General features: G+C 44.6%; 1 protein-coding gene across 4 annotated transcripts in view; it reads right to left on the bottom strand.

The window, feature by feature from the left end:
• Positions 1-19,336, bottom strand: part of LOC133122172 (protein kinase C alpha type) — a 193,726-nt gene that overhangs the window by 7,459 nt on the left and 166,931 nt on the right. For all 4 annotated transcript variants that reach the window (XM_061231972.1, XM_061231969.1, XM_061231970.1 and 1 more), the window contains 2 exons: positions 16,096-16,203; positions 10,422-10,562 (listed from right to left, as the gene is read on the bottom strand). In XM_061231972.1, the coding sequence (XP_061087956.1) occupies positions 10,422-10,562; positions 16,096-16,203 (249 nt within the window). The remainder of the gene's footprint in view (positions 1-10,421; positions 10,563-16,095; positions 16,204-19,336) is intronic.

Genomic DNA, 19,336 nt, shown 5'->3' with positions numbered 1-19,336 from the left:
ATGTACCATGACTGATATTAATTAGCTTGGTTTGGCTGGACTGAATATTTCCCATTGATGACATGGCAACCAAATTGAAAATAAAATGTAATCTTTAGTGTTCTTAATTTACACAGTAATAGTAAACGCTTTCAGTATCGAACACTGATTCATGGTTGTACGTAGAAGCCTGGGTCAAAAATGGAAGTGTATAAATGTAGCACAAACTGCTTAAAAACACCCAATTTACAGTCATACGGTATTATTTTCATTCTTGTACTCACTAAACAAAACAATGCATGAAAGGGCTGTTGTGTGTGACTAACATGGAGAATTTGAAAGCCCTACTTTTTCGTGGATCCCATAAAACCACTCTTGTGCCGTGCTAAAAATAGCTGGATCTTTAGTAGGATTCCAGGGATTATGTGTTTATTCATTCATGGAAACCCCCATTGATCTCATGTGTGCTGCTGCACGTGCTCTGCACTGTGTGTGTGTGTGTGTGTGTGTGTGTGTGTGTGAGAGAGAGAGGGAGTGAGGGACAAAGAGAGAACGAGCGAGCACACGCTTTTAACAGGATGTCTTTGAAGGTCTGAACAGCGGTGCAGCCTTTAAGAGTGGAGCACAGAGTGTCGTGCCAGGGGTCCCCCACGGGTCAGTGCTCGGGGAGAGCAGCAGAGTGCCTGATCCTTTCACGCCCGCGCGCGGCATTAACAGAGCCAGCACTGAGAGCCCAGCTCAGACACACAGGCGCAGCAAAGCAGCACCACCACACAAGCCTTAAAACAGAGATCTTTTACACAGCAAACCCGTTAATGTCTTTCAACAGCACAGACGGCAGCCTGATGTAAAAACATTGATCTACACTGGGGTATACACTCTCAGAAATAAAGTGGCAAAGGTAGATTTTTGTTCTTCAAGGATCAAATTTCCCTGGAAGCACAGTAATGTTCTCTTTGGGTACAAATGAGTATGTTTTCCCAGCAAAAACAGATACAAATGAATTATTTGGGTACAACAATGTACCTATAGGGTACCACCCCAGCGACAAGGATTTGTACCCGTTTAGGCTTTTTAGCTTTTTGTGGCCTGGAAAAAGAATCCTATAAATGATATCAGGAATGTATGTGCTTTCATTGGAATAAGTGCTCACACACTTTTGATGGTCTGCTGAAAGAACGGTGATTATTATCCTAATTAAAATATTTTTCAGTTCTCTGCAGGACCCTGAGTGGTCAGGTGCCAGGCTATGGGCTAATGGTCTCTCTTAATGCAGGGTTTTACATCTGAAAACAGGGGGGCACTAAGGGCAACCAGAACTAGATGCTTTCCTGCTGAAAACAAGCAAAACCCTATGTGACAGTACATATCCAAGCTACCTCCAAATATAATGCATGTTCAAATGCATTGTATGTGGCAAACCTAACTAACAGGAACATGTTTCACAAAAATAGATAGATCAAAAATAGAGTGGATCATTGCACTGCCATATTAAATTTCTGATATAGAAGGACTATATAAGGACTTTTCTTCATAGCTTGGTAGACGTGACAAACATACAGTAAGTCCTACACATAGGTTATATGTTACGAAACCAATTTCTGGTGTCCATATTAGCCACAAAAATCGAACTACCTAGCATTAACTAGCATGACATGTTTGAGAATTTGTGAGCTCTAACATGTCACTGCTGCTGTCCTTTTCTTCGTACGAATCGTACACATCTTGGTCACACTCATCTCACCTTCTGTAAATTGCTGATGGAGATGTTTTGCTCCCACTTTGCGATGGTTAATATTGCTTTAGATTTACCTTTGCCCGATTAAATGGAAAATAGTCCTGATATGTGGTGGGAGAGAAAGTATGAGCACGGCTCCGGTCGCCCTACATTGGTGGAGGATGGTCATTCTGCATCATTATGCAGACTGCTCCTGTGGGCAGAGACTGGATGTGCTTTCTGACATAAATAGAGACGGGTGACACTTCCACCCAGCAAACAGTCAACATGGTCAATTTTCTTTCAGTGCAAAATGGGGAAAGTCTAAATCTAAACTTTCTATTTCTTTCTCTTTCTTTCTCCTTCTCGCTCTTTCTCACACACACACAAGCACACACATACACGCACACACACTCACACACCTGCATACACATACACACACTGATCTGCACACACATACAGGCACACACACTCATACAGACACACACACACACACACACACATACAGACACACGCACACGCACACGCACACGCACACGCACACGCACACGCACACGCACACGCACACGCACACGCACACACACACACACACACACACACATGTATGCACAAGCCCTACTGTCAGCACATGCTTATTCTCATTTCCACAGCCACTGTAAGGATGGCACACCCTGGGAGCCTGGATAGTCTATCAATCACAATCCAATCCAGGAAATATCACACCTCTATACCATGTGCACACAGCATCTGCTGTGGAGAGGCTTCATTTTATATATGGCCACACTGCCAGCCGATGAAATCCCAGCATGCACCTGGCTTGTACTGAGCACAATTCATTTTGGAGGATACGCTTTCCCTGCTCCAGGAATCATAACACTAGGAAACTTAAAGAAACTGATTTATGAGAAAATCTGGCTATAACCAATAAATCACTCAATAAATAAACAAACAAGCAAAACAAACAAGCAAAACAAACAAGCAAACAAACTAACCTATGTCTGCAGACGTTCTAAAGAAAAACACTGACGTTATTCATGACTATGGAGAAAAATAATGCACATGTTAAGTATTCTGGATACCAAAAAGGCTAATGGTTGCTATGCTATTATAGTAAAACAACTCAGATTACCAATACTTACATTATTCACAAGAGGTACTTTTGGAATTGCCTTTAAATAAAGAGGTATAATGAAAATATTTCTCTCCATGAAACGGTCTTTCTTGACTGTGGCATTACAGTGTTTGAAATTAATTCCACACCAACGCTTCTGTTCATCTGGATTATTTACAGTCCTGCATACATGTGCATTTAGCCTGGCTCGTATTACAGACAGGACAACGTGAACCTCACACAGTAGGCTTTGCAATTTGCAACATTGATCTTTTTCTCTGGTGCCACCTGCAGTTAACTGCATTTCATTTTCAACGTGAGAGTCATGGCTACAGCAAGGCTACCGTTATAGTTGCAGGTGAACTGTATTGCATCGTGTGCTAACACTGAAAATGATTCACAAAATATTGATCAGTCAGGAACATCTATCAAAAGATACTGTTTGCATCTGGAAAGAATTACATATTTTAATTAACATTTTAATATGAATAGTCAGTGACATAGACAAAAAAGCTGACCTTTTACTGCACTCCCATACTAATGTCCCTAGAATATTGGTGAGCATTGCAGTTAGGCTGCATTTCAGTTGGTTATTCTTATGAAGAGACTGCCTTGCTGCCTTGAAAATATTTAACATTACAATCTGTTTCAGCCACAGAATGTTCCAGGGAGCTGAATAGAGTAAAAACTTGTAATTTCATCATAAAAAGCCTAATTTAATGTTCAAGATTAAATAATTTAAATGGCAGACATATTTCAAACTGCTAAGCATTATTGCTAAAACTCCCATGAATGACCATCCACAATTTATTTTTAATACTTGAATGAGAAAACTTAATCACGTTGCACATCTCTACCAGCAGTGTTCCCTGTGATGCAAAATTCAAGGGCAAGGATAAAGGACAAATTACAGTACAGCCTTGGAATATTAACCCTTGGCCCCAAATGATCTGCCAATGGTCTGAATACAAAGACATGCTAGCCGGGACATTAGCTGCTAACAGCAAGCAAACCAGGAAATCAAATAGGAATCAGTAAAGGAACGTATACTGAGCGAATTCACTAGGTAGTTAAATCCACAGAATCCCCAGGAAAAGGAAAAAAAAACATTCTGCCACTCAATTTTTCATGGCCTATATCATTGTTTTGCACTTCTGGGCAAGATGAAACATTAAATGTTATTAGCTATGGGCTTTGGAGGATGTGGCAGAGCTCCAGGTCCTTACAGAGGGGCCTCTGTCGGTTCATCCTCTCCTCTCTGTGCATTCCGGTTTAGCTCGGTGGCTTGCCTAGTCCTGGTGGTACATCTTATGAGGCTAAACATCCGCATTTCAGTCCTCATTGCAGAGTTTCTGCCGGTTGTTTGATTACAGATTAGATTTTTAACTGAATTAGGTTTTTTACGCAAGCTTACCATTTTTAGAAAACTGCTGCTAGTAAGGCAGCAAGTAAGGTTTTTATATTTGTGAAAATTGCTTTTCATGCCCAAGAATGAATATTTAAGAGAGAAAGAGCAGAGGTAGGCCTCATGGTCACTAAATTATTATATTATAAACAACGCAATAAAACTATCCAAATTTACATCTGTTTATATGACTGGATAGTTAGAGAGAGCACAGCAAATAATAATTATTCAAAAGCAATTGTCTGCAAAATGACAGCATATGCTACCATCTGAAATTAGGATTCACATGGGCATTTTGCTTAATGCCATATTGCCCTTGTAACGTCTTTTTAAACTTGACAACATAAAAACTTACCAATATCAAAATGAGTGTTTGCTAGTAATTTTTTCCTCACAAAAAAAGTGATTTTAAAAGTCTTATAAATTCTTTGAAGAATGCATACATAGCATATACTAATTCATAAGCAAACCATCAACATTTGTATACCACACTATACCCTATAACAGGGGACATAAATTCAACGCGTCCCTTTAAAAACTTAGTGACTGGATGAATTCTCCATGGTAACACTCTTAAGTCTGCTTTTTATATGAAATCGCAGAATATTCATGAGCATTCTAACGTCGCCCGACATTGGCTATGGTCGTGGTTTAAATGAAAAATGTTTAATTTATGACGTATAAACCGAAAGTCACTGCGACCGGCGCTGTCGCCCGACAGAGTATAAAAGCCTTTAATCTGTCACTCATAAACAGCACATCACATGCTCAGAATGACCACCCCTTGTCTCCAGTCTGACCAACTTTGAGTTAGCACGTGACCCCAAATACATTGATAGACAAATGAAGAAACATAACCTGAGCAATGAATTTGCCCCAATTCTCCCAGGTGGTCGCCCTCGTTTCCAATGGCAACAGTGGTCGATAAACCTGTGCCTAGCCATTGATTTCCATTTGACAGCTGCCGGAATGTTCCGGTGTGATGCGCTGGATGCAGTCTTAGGGAGCTCTAGGTTAATTAGGCTGGGTCAGTGCAGGCCAGGGAGTGACAGAGTGCCGCACCCTAAATACCACAGACCCTCTGGTGTACCAAAGGCCAGTCTGTGAAGAATGGGCCTCTCCTTATCATCATTTACTGATCAGATAACACTGCACACACATACACATCACACACGCACCTAGTATACATTATACACACACACATAAGATATACACTCAGTGAGCACTTTATTAGGTATTTATTACACTTATATTTTAGACTCATTAAGTCTTCTGCTGCTGTAGCCTAGACTTAGACATTTTACACGTTATGTTTTGAGATGCTCTTCTACATACCACTGTTGTAATGCATGGTTATTTGTGTTACTGTCACCTTCCTGTGAGCTTTGACCAGTCTGGCCATTCTCCTCTGAAGTCTCTCATTAATAAGGCGTTTCTGTCTGCAGATTCTTTGCAAACTCTAGAGACTAGTATGTGTGAAAATCCCAGGAGATTAGCAGTTTCTGAAATACTCAAACCACCCTGTGTTATGTTCCTGTGTTCTGTCCTGTGTTAGTTTATCATTGTTTATTATCATTATTCTTTTAATTTATTATTTGTCATAGTTCATGTCTGGTGTTCTGTTTATATTCATTAGTCTTTGCACTAGTCTTCCCCTGTGATGTCTGAGTCTGAATGTTTACTAGCCCAGTCACTCCCCTGTCTGCGTGCCCCACTATTCTGGTGTTTACGGTAGTTCCAGGGTTCAACCTTCCTTCCAATCTTGCATTCCTTACTTCCTGCTTTCTCTCCATTTCATGTTTGAACATAGCACTAATATACTAATCCCAACTAACATAGAATTTGTACAGTACTAATTATACTAACACACTAATATGTTTGTCAAACTAACAAACTAACATTCACTAGTTTTGGGTATTTGTAATTTAAATCACTTAACTAACTTACTAACGCATCTCCAGTTCTGCTCTGTAACTCCGCCTCCCTATTCTATCACTGATTACTTGCTTAGTTTCAGCGAAGTATTCACACCTGTCTCTCCGTATCTTCTGTTTCTCTGCACTTGCCTACTCCCTAGTCCGGAGCCGTTTGTATTACATGTGTGTCTTTGTGAATCCAGTCCGCGTTTTCGTTTCCCCCTCATTATTGTGCTATTACCCTTTCATGTGTCTCACCTGATGTTTATTTGTTCGACCGCCCTCACTCCCATGCCCCGCCTAGTTTGTCTCATTCCCCTGTGCATTTATACCTGTCCTTTTCAGTTGCACCCTGCTAGTTTGTCTTGTCCTGTTTTTGAGTCCTGAGCCCTTCATTCCTTCCCCCTGTTCTAGCACCCTTATTCCCGAGCCTTGTTTGTTTTCCCGTGCCTTGTTTGTTTGCCCTTGCGGTGTTTCTGTTTGGATTTCCTGTGTTTGACCCCTGCCTGCTTTTTGGACTACTCTGTTGGATCAACCTCTGTACTTTTGCCTGTGGACGGACCCCCTGGTTTTTGATCTTTTGCCTGTTTGTTACTATGCTCTGTCTGCCCCTCCACCTGCTAGTGAACCTGTCATTTTCCACACCCCTGTGTCTGCTTCTGGTTCCTCTGTCCTCCCCGCTGTGACACCCTGTCCGCCACCAACAGTCATTCCACGGTCAAAGTCCCTTAAATCTACATTTGTCCAGATTCCGATGGTTGATGTGAACATTAACCAAAGCCCCTGACCTGTATCTACATGACTGCTGCCACACAATTGGCTTGAATACATGAATAAGTACGTGCAAAAATGTTCCTAATAAAGTGCTCGGAGGGTGGATATGCACAAAAATGTGGGTGCACACACACACCCCCCCAAACATACACATAACACACACACACACACACACGTACACCTCCTATACATACACACGTACATACGCAGTACGGAGCCCTTGTGGATAGAAAGCAAGATAGAACTGCACGATTTCATTTAAAAACAGCAGAAACACACACTATAGGTGACCTACTTCATCTTCTGCTGTGCGTCATTTGAACAAATGCACAAATGCACACCCCGGTGTTTGGGCTCGGTGGGACAAACACTCCCTTCTAACCCCCCTGGCAGCCCGCGAGGGTGACTCATGCAGAAAAAACACATTTATAATGTATAGGTCTTCATTTCCCACAGTCTTTCTTCCATAGCAGGGAGGCCGCACGTATTAAGGCCATTCGAGCACCCCTGCTTATAGCGCAATTGCAGGTAAAATGGCACTAAAATGGCCGCATTGAAGGCGGAATCAGCCAGGGCTAAAATACCTGAAACATCTCGATCGACTGATGAAATGTCAGTACACCCTGTTCACTGCCTCACCCTTCTAATCTCCACAATAACACAATAACAACAAAACCAACGTACTGCTATTCCGCCTGCCTTTGGCATGGCTTACTGTGCATGTGATGCACAGGGAACAGAACACTCCATTCTTCCATAAGGTGTGTTCAGATGTGTTCAGTAAAGACGCATCTGAAGCCGGACTCGTGTTGTGTGTTTTGCCTTAAAAAAGTTATGGCTGAGTGGGCTCCGGTATCCGGAAATTAACAAAATGAAATTAACGAGGACATTTCCAAAGGCTTTATAATGACAACCCACCATTTCACCATTAGTGAGCAAGTAAGATATTCATCCAAATAATGGCCACCCTCTGTACCTAAGTCCATCATTCTTTATTAAATGGAATCATTGTGGGACGTTCCGTAATATCTATATAATCCGTCATATCCGTTATATAAAACATTTATTTCCGGAGCTTTGGTGCAGTCTTCCTGACAGTAACATTAAAAGATTTCTTCTTAATGAGCCTCAAAAACTGCACATTGACATGTTTGTCATTACTAAAAAGCCAATCCTTATCTGTATTTTAATACCGTCTTATCAGTCTTCACGTCAAACATCAGTTATAAATACTATTCAAATACTGTACATCATTCATTGTATTTTGCGACAGAACTAAATACATATTTTTTTATATTTTGCTATAGAACTTAGATACTTTAACAAGCTTTTATATTTTACTGTGTTTTTGAATTGAAAAACCAGCAGGGGAAGATTGTCTCCTGCTTAGTCTAATCAACTGTACGTAGCTCTGGATAAGAGCGTCTGCCAAATGCCAATAATGTAATAATGTAATTCAGTGCCAATGTGCAAAGATCTCATGTGCTCTATCCTCATCAATCTCTGACACTGTTCTTCATCCCCTTCCCTTCTGAATTGCATACTCTACATCCATACATGTGGACTTTCTGGATTACCTGCTAATTTAATACCTGAACTGTTACCATCTCAGCCTATAGCCCAGCGGGGAGTTTTTTCTCGCCACTGTTTGAGGGTTTTTTTCTAACTAGGGAGTCATTTACCTCAGTCTTGAGGCTGATATTTCCCATTTTTTTCAGTTACCATATAAGGTGCCTTTGGGACAGTCTGCTGTGAAAAGCACTATACAAATAAAATGGAATTGAACTGAATCCATATCTGACTCAGCAAGCAGGAAAACGTCGACTCACTGAGCAATTTATTAGGAACATACTTATTCATGCGATTATCTAATCAGCCAATTGTGTGGCAGCAGTGCAATGCATACAATCATGCAGATACGGGTCAGGAGCTTCGGTTAATGTTCATATCAGCAGTCAGATTGGGGAAAAAATGTATGTAATTGATTCTGACTGTGGAATGATTGTTGGTGCCCGACAGGGTGGTTTGAGTATTTCAAAAATTGCTGAGCTCCTGGAATACAGTGCCATTTCATCCTTCTTGTAGAAACATACAGCAGACTTGTGTCTGGCTCGAGCTTCAAGTGCTGTATGTGTGATTTTCATTTTTACATAATTACATGCTATTCCATTGCTTTTCAGTTTCAAACAATTGGTTAATTACTTCTGACTAATTCTGTTGCACTTTATAATTAGCGTGTTTCAAAGCAAATTAGCATGGTTTATGATGAAGGCCCGGAACGTTCCTCACTAAAGCAAGAGCCTCATTACAGCGGCAAACAGGAATTCATCACAAACGGTGGAACAAAAAAACCCCACTGCATTCCTGACCCGAACAAACAATCAAGTGTAAAATTAAAAACAAGTTTACAGAGAAAATATAAAAAGGGATTGCGAAGGAACCCTTGGGATTTTGAAATCCCAGACACCATACTGTTGCTTTTCACAAAATAACTTTGCATGCACGCCAGCGAAAAGCTGTATCACAATCTGTGACAGAGCCTAGGGGATTGCTCCGGACTATCTTGCGGAAGGGAGTGCGAGGTGCTGTTTGATTGCTTTCAGAAGCAGCTATTCCAGGGTGTTCACTTCACAGCAATACCCCTCTGGGAGTCTGCCGTATCCCCACTGCTGGGGTACGTGTAGAGACAGGCAGTGTGCCACAGTATGCCTGCTGGGGGGGGGGGGGGGGGTCATGGGCGAATAAATGTTACAAACTAGCCCCTTCACCAAACCAGGGGGTACATGTAAATATACAAACACGCAGAAAAAACTGTGTAAATATAAACAGGAAAACAGAACAAAAGCAGAAATGAAAGCCGGTCTCCAACAGATGCCTGGAGCAAGAAACACCCGAGTTACTAATTTAGGTTTCATGAAAAAACCTTCCTTTAATTACCTTCCAGCATGGTTGTCCCAGGAGATGCATGTCAGTTTGATAACTCACTGTGAGCAGTGATGTCTGCGCTCTCTCAAACCTGCCTACAGCAGCACCTGTGGAGCGAACTGCTGGAGTGGACACACTACAGCAAACTTGATGTGGAAGTGTGTGTTTGCATGTGTGTGTGCCTGTCTGTGCGTACGTGTGTGTGTGTGTGTGTGTGTGTGTGTGTGTGTGTGTGTGAGTGTGAGTGTGTGTGTGTGTGTGTGTGTGTGAGTGTGAGTGTGTGTGTGCTTGCACATGAGTGTGTCTGTGTGTATGTGTGTGTGTGTGTGCATGAGTGTGTGCACATGCGTGTGTATGTGTGTGTGTATGTGTGTGTGTGCACATGCGTGTGTGTGTGAGTGTGTGTGTGTGTCTGAGTGTGCATGTGTGTGTGTGTGTGCATGAGTGTGTGCACATGTGTGTAAGTGTGCATGTGTGTGTGTGTGTGTGTGTGTGCATGAGTGTGTGTATGTGTGTGTGTGTACACGTGTGTGCGTGTGTGTGCGCGTGTGTGCTGAGGGCTGGAAAAGAGGGCCAGGCCTCAGGTGCACTCACCACTTTGGGCTTGAACGGCGGCTGGATCTCGCTGTTCTCCAGCCGCTCCCAGTCGATGCGGCGGAAGAAGGCGTGCTCTCTGATGTCCCTCTCCCCCTCCGGGCCGCAGCCCAGCCGCTTGGAGGGGTGTTTGGTCATCAGCTGCGTGGACACACACACACACCAGGCTGCTTAGACACAATCTCATATGCGATCTAATCTTCTGTCTCCGGAATGTTCCCTGCACCGCTCTGCCCTTTCAAAGCCCCAGAGAGCTCTGTACAATGAGGTCAGGTGCAACTGCTCAAAACATTAGGCCTCCACTGTGCACACATGCATTTCTCCCATTTGCATAAAGCAGAATCTGGAACTAATTACAGCAAAGGAAAACGGGGGCGGCCTGTAGCGTAGTGGTTAAGGTAATTGACTGGGATACGCAAGGTCGGTGGTTCTAATCCCGGTGTAGCCACAATAAGATCCGCACAGCCGTTGGGCCCTTGAGCAAGGCCCTTAACCCTGCATTGCACCAGGGGAGGATTGTCTCCTGCTTAGTCTAATCAATTGTATGTCGCTCTGGATAAGAGCGTCTGCCAAATGCCAATAATGTAATGTAATGAAAACACAAACCCCAATTTCAGGTAACAGTGCTCATGTAGAGTACCCAGCCCCAGGGTATATACCGTCTCATAGTAAAGGTACCATGTATACCGATCTGAATGCCTAGAAAAGTGTTAGTGTGACTCAAAGAAGACTTCATTAGAAATTCTTAGGACATTGCTTATCTACGCAAATTTAAAATGGAAACTTGTACTTCATTTACATAACCTGTTTGGCACATCTTCTATTATCCAGGGGGTGGAAGTGTTGCTATTCCCCAAAATACGTACATTTCTATGCTGGCGTTCAGGTTCGAGTGAGTCATTGAGTCATTTCTGTCCTGACACCCCAGAATAAATGTGCCATCATCTCATTAATCAACACACTGGTGATCACACTTTGATATGGTGTATACAGTATATTTATATATTTGTACTTATATAGTAATACTAATGTAAGCAGCCCAAAAGTCCATTTGGATAAAACAACACTCCAGCATCCCCAACACAGGTGCACATTTGTCATCATTCGGATCTAACACAGCAATGCAATGAGAGGTTTGCGCGAAGCATAAATCCGCTGAAGTGTTGGCAGTTTTTCACGAGTTAACAAGAAGGAAACAAAAACAGGGAATGCACGTTGACTAATAATGTCACGGCGGACACGCCATTTCAAAAATCCAGAAATAACGAGGCGGCCATTTTCCCATTCCTTCCGGGTTACTGTCCTCACTGTCTGACAGTAATTCACAGCTATCTTCACAGGTCTGCGTGTGCCTCGTCACTCCAGATCCGGAGCTGAGAACGGACCCGGTGCCTCTTCAAAGCCGCATCGCGTCTCTGCCGCCTAAGACGGCATGTCTACTCTCGGAAGTGCTGTGAAAAAAACCCTTTATAGCACTCCTGTGCGATATCCCCCCCCCCGTCCACACTTACTGCCAGCCACCCTGCACACATCAGCCCAGCTCAGCTGTGAAACAGGCCGAGGTGTGTGGGTGCCTGCGTCACTACACGCCCTCAGCACATAACCGACGATATGAGTCGGGCTGACTGCTTTCCCGCGCAGCCCTTCGGTCGCGGACGCGGAAAAACGCATCTCCGGGTGACAACGCAGCGCCTCGCGAAACGGAGGGTGACATTCTCCTCGCGGCGCAGTTTAATGGGGAGGGAGCGCTCCGCGGTTCGGTTCGCGGGCGGTACCGGGGTTGTTACAGCCGGCGTGGGGGAAGCGGAGTCTGACGGGGGAGAGAGAGAGAGGAAGAGAGAGAGAGAGAGAGGGGGAGAGGGAGAGGGAGAGGGGGAGAGAGAGAGAGAGGGAGGGAGAGAGAGAGAGAGAGAGAGAGGGAGGGAGAGAGAGAGAGAGAGAGGGAGAGAGAGAGAGCTCTCCTCGCTCGCTCAGAGGTCCGCTGAAACGCTCACGGAGCTCCAGAGCTCGTCGAGCGGCGCGTACGAGACGGGCTGTCCCCCCACGCGCGCCACGGCCGCTTCCCGTGCCCGTTCACACGCGGGAGGGGAGACGCACTTCTGAGGAAGAGCTGTCAGATGGAGCCGGCGCTCTGTCAGCCTGAGGCTGCGGCCCACCCTCGCTGTCCTGCACGCTGAGAAAGACAGGCCCCTTCAACCAAACATCTCCTCGCAGTCGCACTTCTGACCTCTCACTAATCCGCAGACAGACAACGGTGAATACACATCTCCTAATATATCACCACTCGATTCTTTAGGCTAATACTGTAGTGTACAGTAGATATTGCAAGGCTCTTATTTGCTTGAAATACACACACCAGCTTGTCAATGCAAATATTTAATATGCCTATTACATTTTAAAGTGTTTATTCAGTTTATGTACTGTATAAAGACTAGGGTTGCAAAGGGGAGGGAATTTTCCAGGTAAATTTAGGTCATCTTCCTATTTCTGAGCAGTACTTGCATCCAGTGAAATAGGATACAGTGGCAGCTCAGGACTCCATAAACATGCAGGGCCTGCGTTGGCTAGGACAAAGGCTAAGTTACCTTGAGCAAGGCCCTTAACCCCACATTGCTCCAGGGGGGATTGGCCCCTGCTCAGTCTAATCAACTGTAAGTGGCTTTGGATGAAAGAGCCAGCTAGCCTGGCTCATTAATCACAGGAAGCGTTTTCATTTGTGGGTCCGAGCCTGAAGTAACTCATCAGCCCAGTTCAGCACACCCCCACACTGGATGTACAGCTGGCCACACCTTCCCAGGGATCTCAGAAAAAGAAAAATGGACTAAGAATTTGGCAGGGGCACTGCCGGTGGCCACTTGTGTGATGTGCCACTTTCCCATAACTCATATCGCACATAAACCACATCCCCGTCCTGTCTGAGCTGGAACGCTTTCCAAATGAAAGATTTAAAAAACGCCCTTTCTGCGACCACATTGTTGCATCGATGCACTGGTTTTTCATTAAACGCATTCAGATTATACCTTGCTTAATATATTACTGCAGGGACAGAAAATCATGCTCTGTACAGGCCTTACATAGAAATGGATATTATTTATGATTTATAAAATCTTGCTTTGAAAATACTGTCAGTAAGTTACTATTATTTAAGTTGCTAAGTATACTTATCATTAAATGGGATTTTTCCCTCTATTATGTAATGTAATGTTTTAGAAATTTAGGAGAAAAAACATTACTGTAGACCCCTGTTTGATGAGTCCAAGACCCCAGCCCAGTGCAGATTGGGGTTTAGAACTGAGGGACGCCATTTTACTTTGACCAGGTTTAACAGACTATGAACAATCGCTGACGGCCAGTGGTCTGTGAAACCTGGTCAAAGTAAAATGGCGTCCCTCAGTTCTAGACCCCTGTTTGATGAGTCCAAGACCCCAGCCCAGTGCAGATTGGGGTTTAGAACTGAGGGACGCCATTTTACTTTGACCAGGTTTAGCAGACTATGAACAATCGCTGACGGCCAGTGGTCTGTGCAGACCCTGTTTGGCCTCAAATGGTACAGACAAAAGTGCACTTTTCCTGATAAATAATGATTTCTTTCTCTCTGCCTCTTTCTATTTTAATCAGGCTTGACACCGGATGACCTGCACCCAGTCACCTCTCTGATTAATGAGGCGCTGCAGTTCAGATTTAAGTAACGGTTACGGCCATCTTGTTCCGTCAAGAGCAATCAGCTGATCTAACTGCTGCGTGCTGATCTAGAGGATGCGTGCTTGTTTCCTGGATCGATGGTGGAGGCTGGGGTCATAAGTGCTCATATGCTCACTTGGTCATTCCCAAATTGGGATTTAAAAAGTACTCAGTCAGTATGTATTACTTAAAAAGCACTCTATCAAAGACGTTCATAAAAAGAACACAAAATTGGTTTTAGAAAGACTAGAATATAGGCAAGGAAAATACACTCTTCACATGCAAAAAAAAAACGACAAAACTGCTCAATTATAAGCTTTCAAAGCCCCGTCTGGTAGAAGATTAAAGGGTATGTTTTCCATTCTAAATAGAGGCTCGAATTTCCAAACAGTAAGAGTCATTACAAGCGAATAGGACATACAGTACAGTGCTTCATTGACTGATATAATAAAGATGAGGAATAATTATTTGACATTGTCTGCCGCAGACAGTGGCATTATCCAGCTACGGCCCTAATTGAAATGCTTTATCAGAGAAGTCTGTTGTATCTAAATTGAATCTCTCGCTGAAGTCGGTAAAGTGTACCAGCAGCCTGCTTTCCGCAGGGAATAACAAACTAGCCCCAGCCCACTCAATCAAAGCGGTTATCCCCTTCCTCCCAAATCCTCCACTGCCGCAGTCCCGCGCTCTGTCTTCAGCCAAGCCCAGGCTGACAGTGTGCTAAGATCTCAGTGAACGCAGGCGAAGGCTCTGCTTGCTCAGAGACAGTGCTGGTGTCTGTATGCCTCACAGACCGAGCTCAGTCTCCTAGCCGTTTTTTCCTCCCTTTTATCCATTGTTTTCCAATGGTAATTAGCAGCCATTTTATCACAACCCCAATCTTTCAGCAACGCCTGCCTCGCCTTCCCCTCATTACGGGCAAGCAGTGGAGTGGAACGGCGTGGGCTTAGCTGTGTGTGTGTGTGTGTGTGTGTGTGTGTGTATGTCTATGTGTGTGTGTGCGTCTGCCTGTGTGTGTGTGTGCGTGCGTGAGTGAGTGGGTGTGTGTGTGTGTGCGCCTGCCTGTGTATGTGTGGGTGCGTGAGTGTGTATGTGTGTGTGTGTTGTGTGGGTGTGTGCGTGAGTGTGTGTGTGTGTGTGTGTGTGTGAACGTATGCCCGCCTGTGTATGTGAATGCGTATGTATGCATGCTCGTGTATGCGTGTGTGTGTGCGTGTGTCTGCATGCGCGTGTGTATGCACAGGCCTGTCTGTGTGTCCACGTGTGTAAGCGTGTTCATGTGAGTACATACAGACAGGACGGTATGTGGCAGGTGTTCTGTGGCCCCGGTGCTGCACCTCCATGTCGGCCCTGAATCCCCTCCCGTGAGGGGCCATGTAGGGCAGTGATCCCGTGGCCCTGGTAAACCGGGCCAGATCCCCCCGGTGTAAATGTTTGAATGTGAAACATCAGGCTGTCGGTGGCTGAACGTGTTTCGTTAAGCGTGTGGTTTCTACCTCTGCATGAGGTTCTGTACCTCCGGAAACGCCTCGTCGCCGGGTACGCACTAAACTCGCGCAGAGGTGACTGCGTGGTCTACGGTGATCCACCGATGCTAAACACGCTGGACTCATAGTTCTGCAGCCTGCACCTCTGCTCTGATCAAACGTCCTTTTATTCAGATCAGCCCCGAGTGCTTGACAGCACGTAGGTTTGATGTGTGCCTTTAACGCAGATCACAACTGCAGTTTACTCTCACCGGCAGAAGCCAGTTGAGCGTCGCCTTGCTAACTCTCCCCCCATAATTTCAAAACAGACAAAATAGATTCATCCCTTCCTGACAACCTGGTGCCCTCCCCACAGGCAGACACCCCCGGAGAGGAACTCTCTAAGCTCTGGATGAAAATCACGCTGAGCACAGAGACAGAGACTGAACAGAAATGTGCAAGGCATCAGCACGGTGGGCCAGTGGGACGAGGACTAGGGTTGGCGGAGATCCGTATAGAGTACTTACGCCTTTGCAGATGGACACGGCCTCTTTGGACAGGGACTTGGAGTATGATACGTTGTGCTCCATGATAGACTGGAAGAGTTCGTCCTCATCCTCACCGTCGAAAGGAGGCTGCGTGGAGATGACAGGAGCAGCCATTAACCGTGTGTTCAGTTACCCTCATCTTCCTCACAAGAGCAGCCATTAAACGTGTGTTCAGTTACCCTCATCTTCCTCACAAGAGCAGCCATTAACCGTGTGTTCAGTTACCCTCATCTTCCTCACAAGAGCAGCCATTAACCATGTGTTCAGTTACCCTCATCTTCCTCACAAGAGCAGCCATTAACCGTGTGTTCAGTTACCCTCATCTTCCTCACAAGAGCAGCCATTAAACGCGTGTTCAGTTACCCTCATCTTCCTCACAAGAGCAGCCATTAAACGCGTGTTCAGTTACCGTCATCTTCCTCACAAGAGCAGCCATTAAACGCGTGTTCAGTTACCCTCATCTTCCTCACAAGAGCAGCCATTAACCCTGTGTTCAGTTACCCTAGAGCAGGCCCAAACCTTAGGGCAGTGGTTCCAAAAAACATTTGGCCCATAGACCTCCCTTAGAGTCCCAAAGTGAACATACGTGAAAGGGTGAACAATATCTTGCATTTAATTAAGACTAACTGTGAAAGCTGGGGGTCGGCGGCCATTTTGCTACTGTAATGCTTCTGGTCTATGGGAACATAAGGCTTAGGGTAGTGTAACAGGAAAAGCTATAATGGTTCAATACTTGAACTTAAACAATTATACAACTGAACAGACCTGGGTTGAAATAGTATTTGTTTTGGAATCAAATATGTTTCCAAAACCTTTGACTAAGCCTGGTGTATTGGACCAAATGGAACAATCCCAAAAGTGTAAACCCTGCCCATCTGCTTTTCCTTGCAGACTCAAATGCACCAGGCAAGATCAATAGAGCACAGAACATAATCCAAAACAAACACTATTTGAACCCAGGTCTGACGCACAAACATTGCACAAACAAATCTTTCAAGAGATTTGGAGAGCCAAAGTTCAGAATCAAACATATTTATGGCAAGCTGTGTCCGGCAGGGTCCATTTCTGGCCTCACAGGACCGTGAGTAGAACAATTCTGAAAAAGACCAATATGTTTTAAACGAATTCAATGAGTGTGATTGATTTCTGTGAAAAAAGCTTTTGGCAAAGTCTTTATTTCCAGCTTTTATGTTCCAAGGGCTTTAAAATCTAATTTCCCAGCGACTCCGAGAAGAAGGAAATAATAGAGTAGATTGCCACTGAGAAGCTTTCCGGGCACTAATACATTTTATCCACACAGTATTACTATTTATACTAACCTTTGTCTTGGGTCGAGAAGTTAAGCTATAATTATTGGACATATTACTATCCAACAATTATCCATATAATTCCCGATAACATCTTACATAGCAGAACGAAGTAGCAGTTAAAGACGGGATTTACTTAAGGCCTCCCCATTGTGTAAAAGTGTACATTCTACAGTCCTCAGGGGGTTATAAACGTGACCCTTTCAAAGCAAACAAAGCGTTGCCTCTCGTTCGCCGGTCTGAGGCAGAAATCTTATCAGGGCCCCTCGGCTACAGCAGTCACAACACGAGGTGCAATAATGAAGTTACTGCGCTGTCTGCTCCGGAAGGTGATTGATGGGGGTGCATAAAATAACTGACACTTCAGATAAAGTGCTGCACGTCGTGATTAGACAAGCGGAATTACACCGGGACCTCAGTAGAGGTCAGAGTTAGGTGAGAAACAGAGTGTCTACGGCAGAGGGAACTGAATGACTGCACTGCACGTGAGCTCAAATGACAGACCCGCAGTCCTGGACAACCGGAAATCATGCTCAACTGTCATCTCAACTGGCACATGGTGAGGCAAAGGGTGAGGATTAGTGATTGCTTGTCATTTGACCGGTTCAAATTGGTTTTGTGATTTCACCTTGGGTATTTCCACCTGTTGACTCTGACATGGATATCATGGCTGACTGCAATGCAAGAGAAAAAAGGGTTGTATGTGCATGTTAGGCACCTGTGTATATTGTATATATTGTATATATTGTATATTGAATATTGTATATATTGTAAACCTCAAATGAACTTCAATTGGAACCCATGTGAACGTGCTTCACAGCTACTGCGAACGTGCTTTACAGTGAATGTGGCCAATAAGAGCCATTTTCCTACGAACAAGGTTGCATTTCAACATTTCTATCACAGCAAGCACGGGCCACAAAAGACAGGCCGATTTCACACGAGACAAAACGCCCGCGGTCCTATCGGAGCTGGAGGAAAGGCGGCGTTTTCCGCTCGTAAGCCGTGATAGTGCTGTTACAGCCAAAGGCACATTGATTGCTTGGCAGTGTGTGGCTGCACTCTCCACGCCCGAAATTGATTACCACTTCATTCTTATTCTTAGAGCTTATACCTGGCCCACGGCCCGGGCTCCTCTCCTGGATCAGCCCTGGATCAGGCCCTGACGCACCCTGGAGATCCCCTCTGAACTGGACATTAACATACATATCTTCACCTAGACCGCCTACACGCAGTACCTTACCACCTCGTTTAGAACTGCACCTCACAATGTAACCTGCCAAGCCCATCTGACTTTTCTCTCCCTCTGTACAGTACATGTCTGTTACCGTTAATTCTGTCTTAATTATTACACCAGGCAGGCCAGCTCCCCCTCTATAGTGGGGTTTGTCCTGAGATTTCTTCCCATTGGGGAGTATTTTCTCAGTGTGTGTGTGTGTGTGTGGGGGAGGGTCACTGAGGGCCAGGTTGAGCAATCATGCAGGAGGCTGCCACACCCAGGAGGTGAGGCACCCCGGCAGATGGACCTGATCCAGGACTCCCATACACTGCTGCAGTGCACTGGAGGAGCACTGGAGGAGCACTGGGACCTGGGCATGCTCTCACAGAGCTGCACCACTGTGCCAGTTGCTTAGAAACATATCACGGTGGAGTCTTCTGGTGTGATTTACAGTATTCTATAAAAACTATAAAAAATTATGTATTATGTGTGTGTGGGTGTCCATATGTTTGCGTGCGTGAGCAGGTGCATTTCTGTGTGCCTTTATTCTGGTCTTTATTCTATATCTCCGACATAGCTATGTCTTTATTAGGTGTTACTTTTGTGTGTGTATGTATTCGCCCACCCCTTTGGGACACACGCATTATTTTGACTTCACTGTAAACTGGAAAACAGTTGGGCATGATCAGGAGTT

The sequence above is a fragment of the Conger conger genome, chromosome 2, assembly GCF_963514075.1.
Source record: "Conger conger chromosome 2, fConCon1.1, whole genome shotgun sequence".
Taxonomy (NCBI): Eukaryota; Metazoa; Chordata; class Actinopteri; order Anguilliformes; family Congridae; genus Conger; species Conger conger.
The sequence above is the reverse complement of the archived record's forward strand: the minus strand, read 5'-3'. Positions and strand labels throughout refer to the sequence as shown.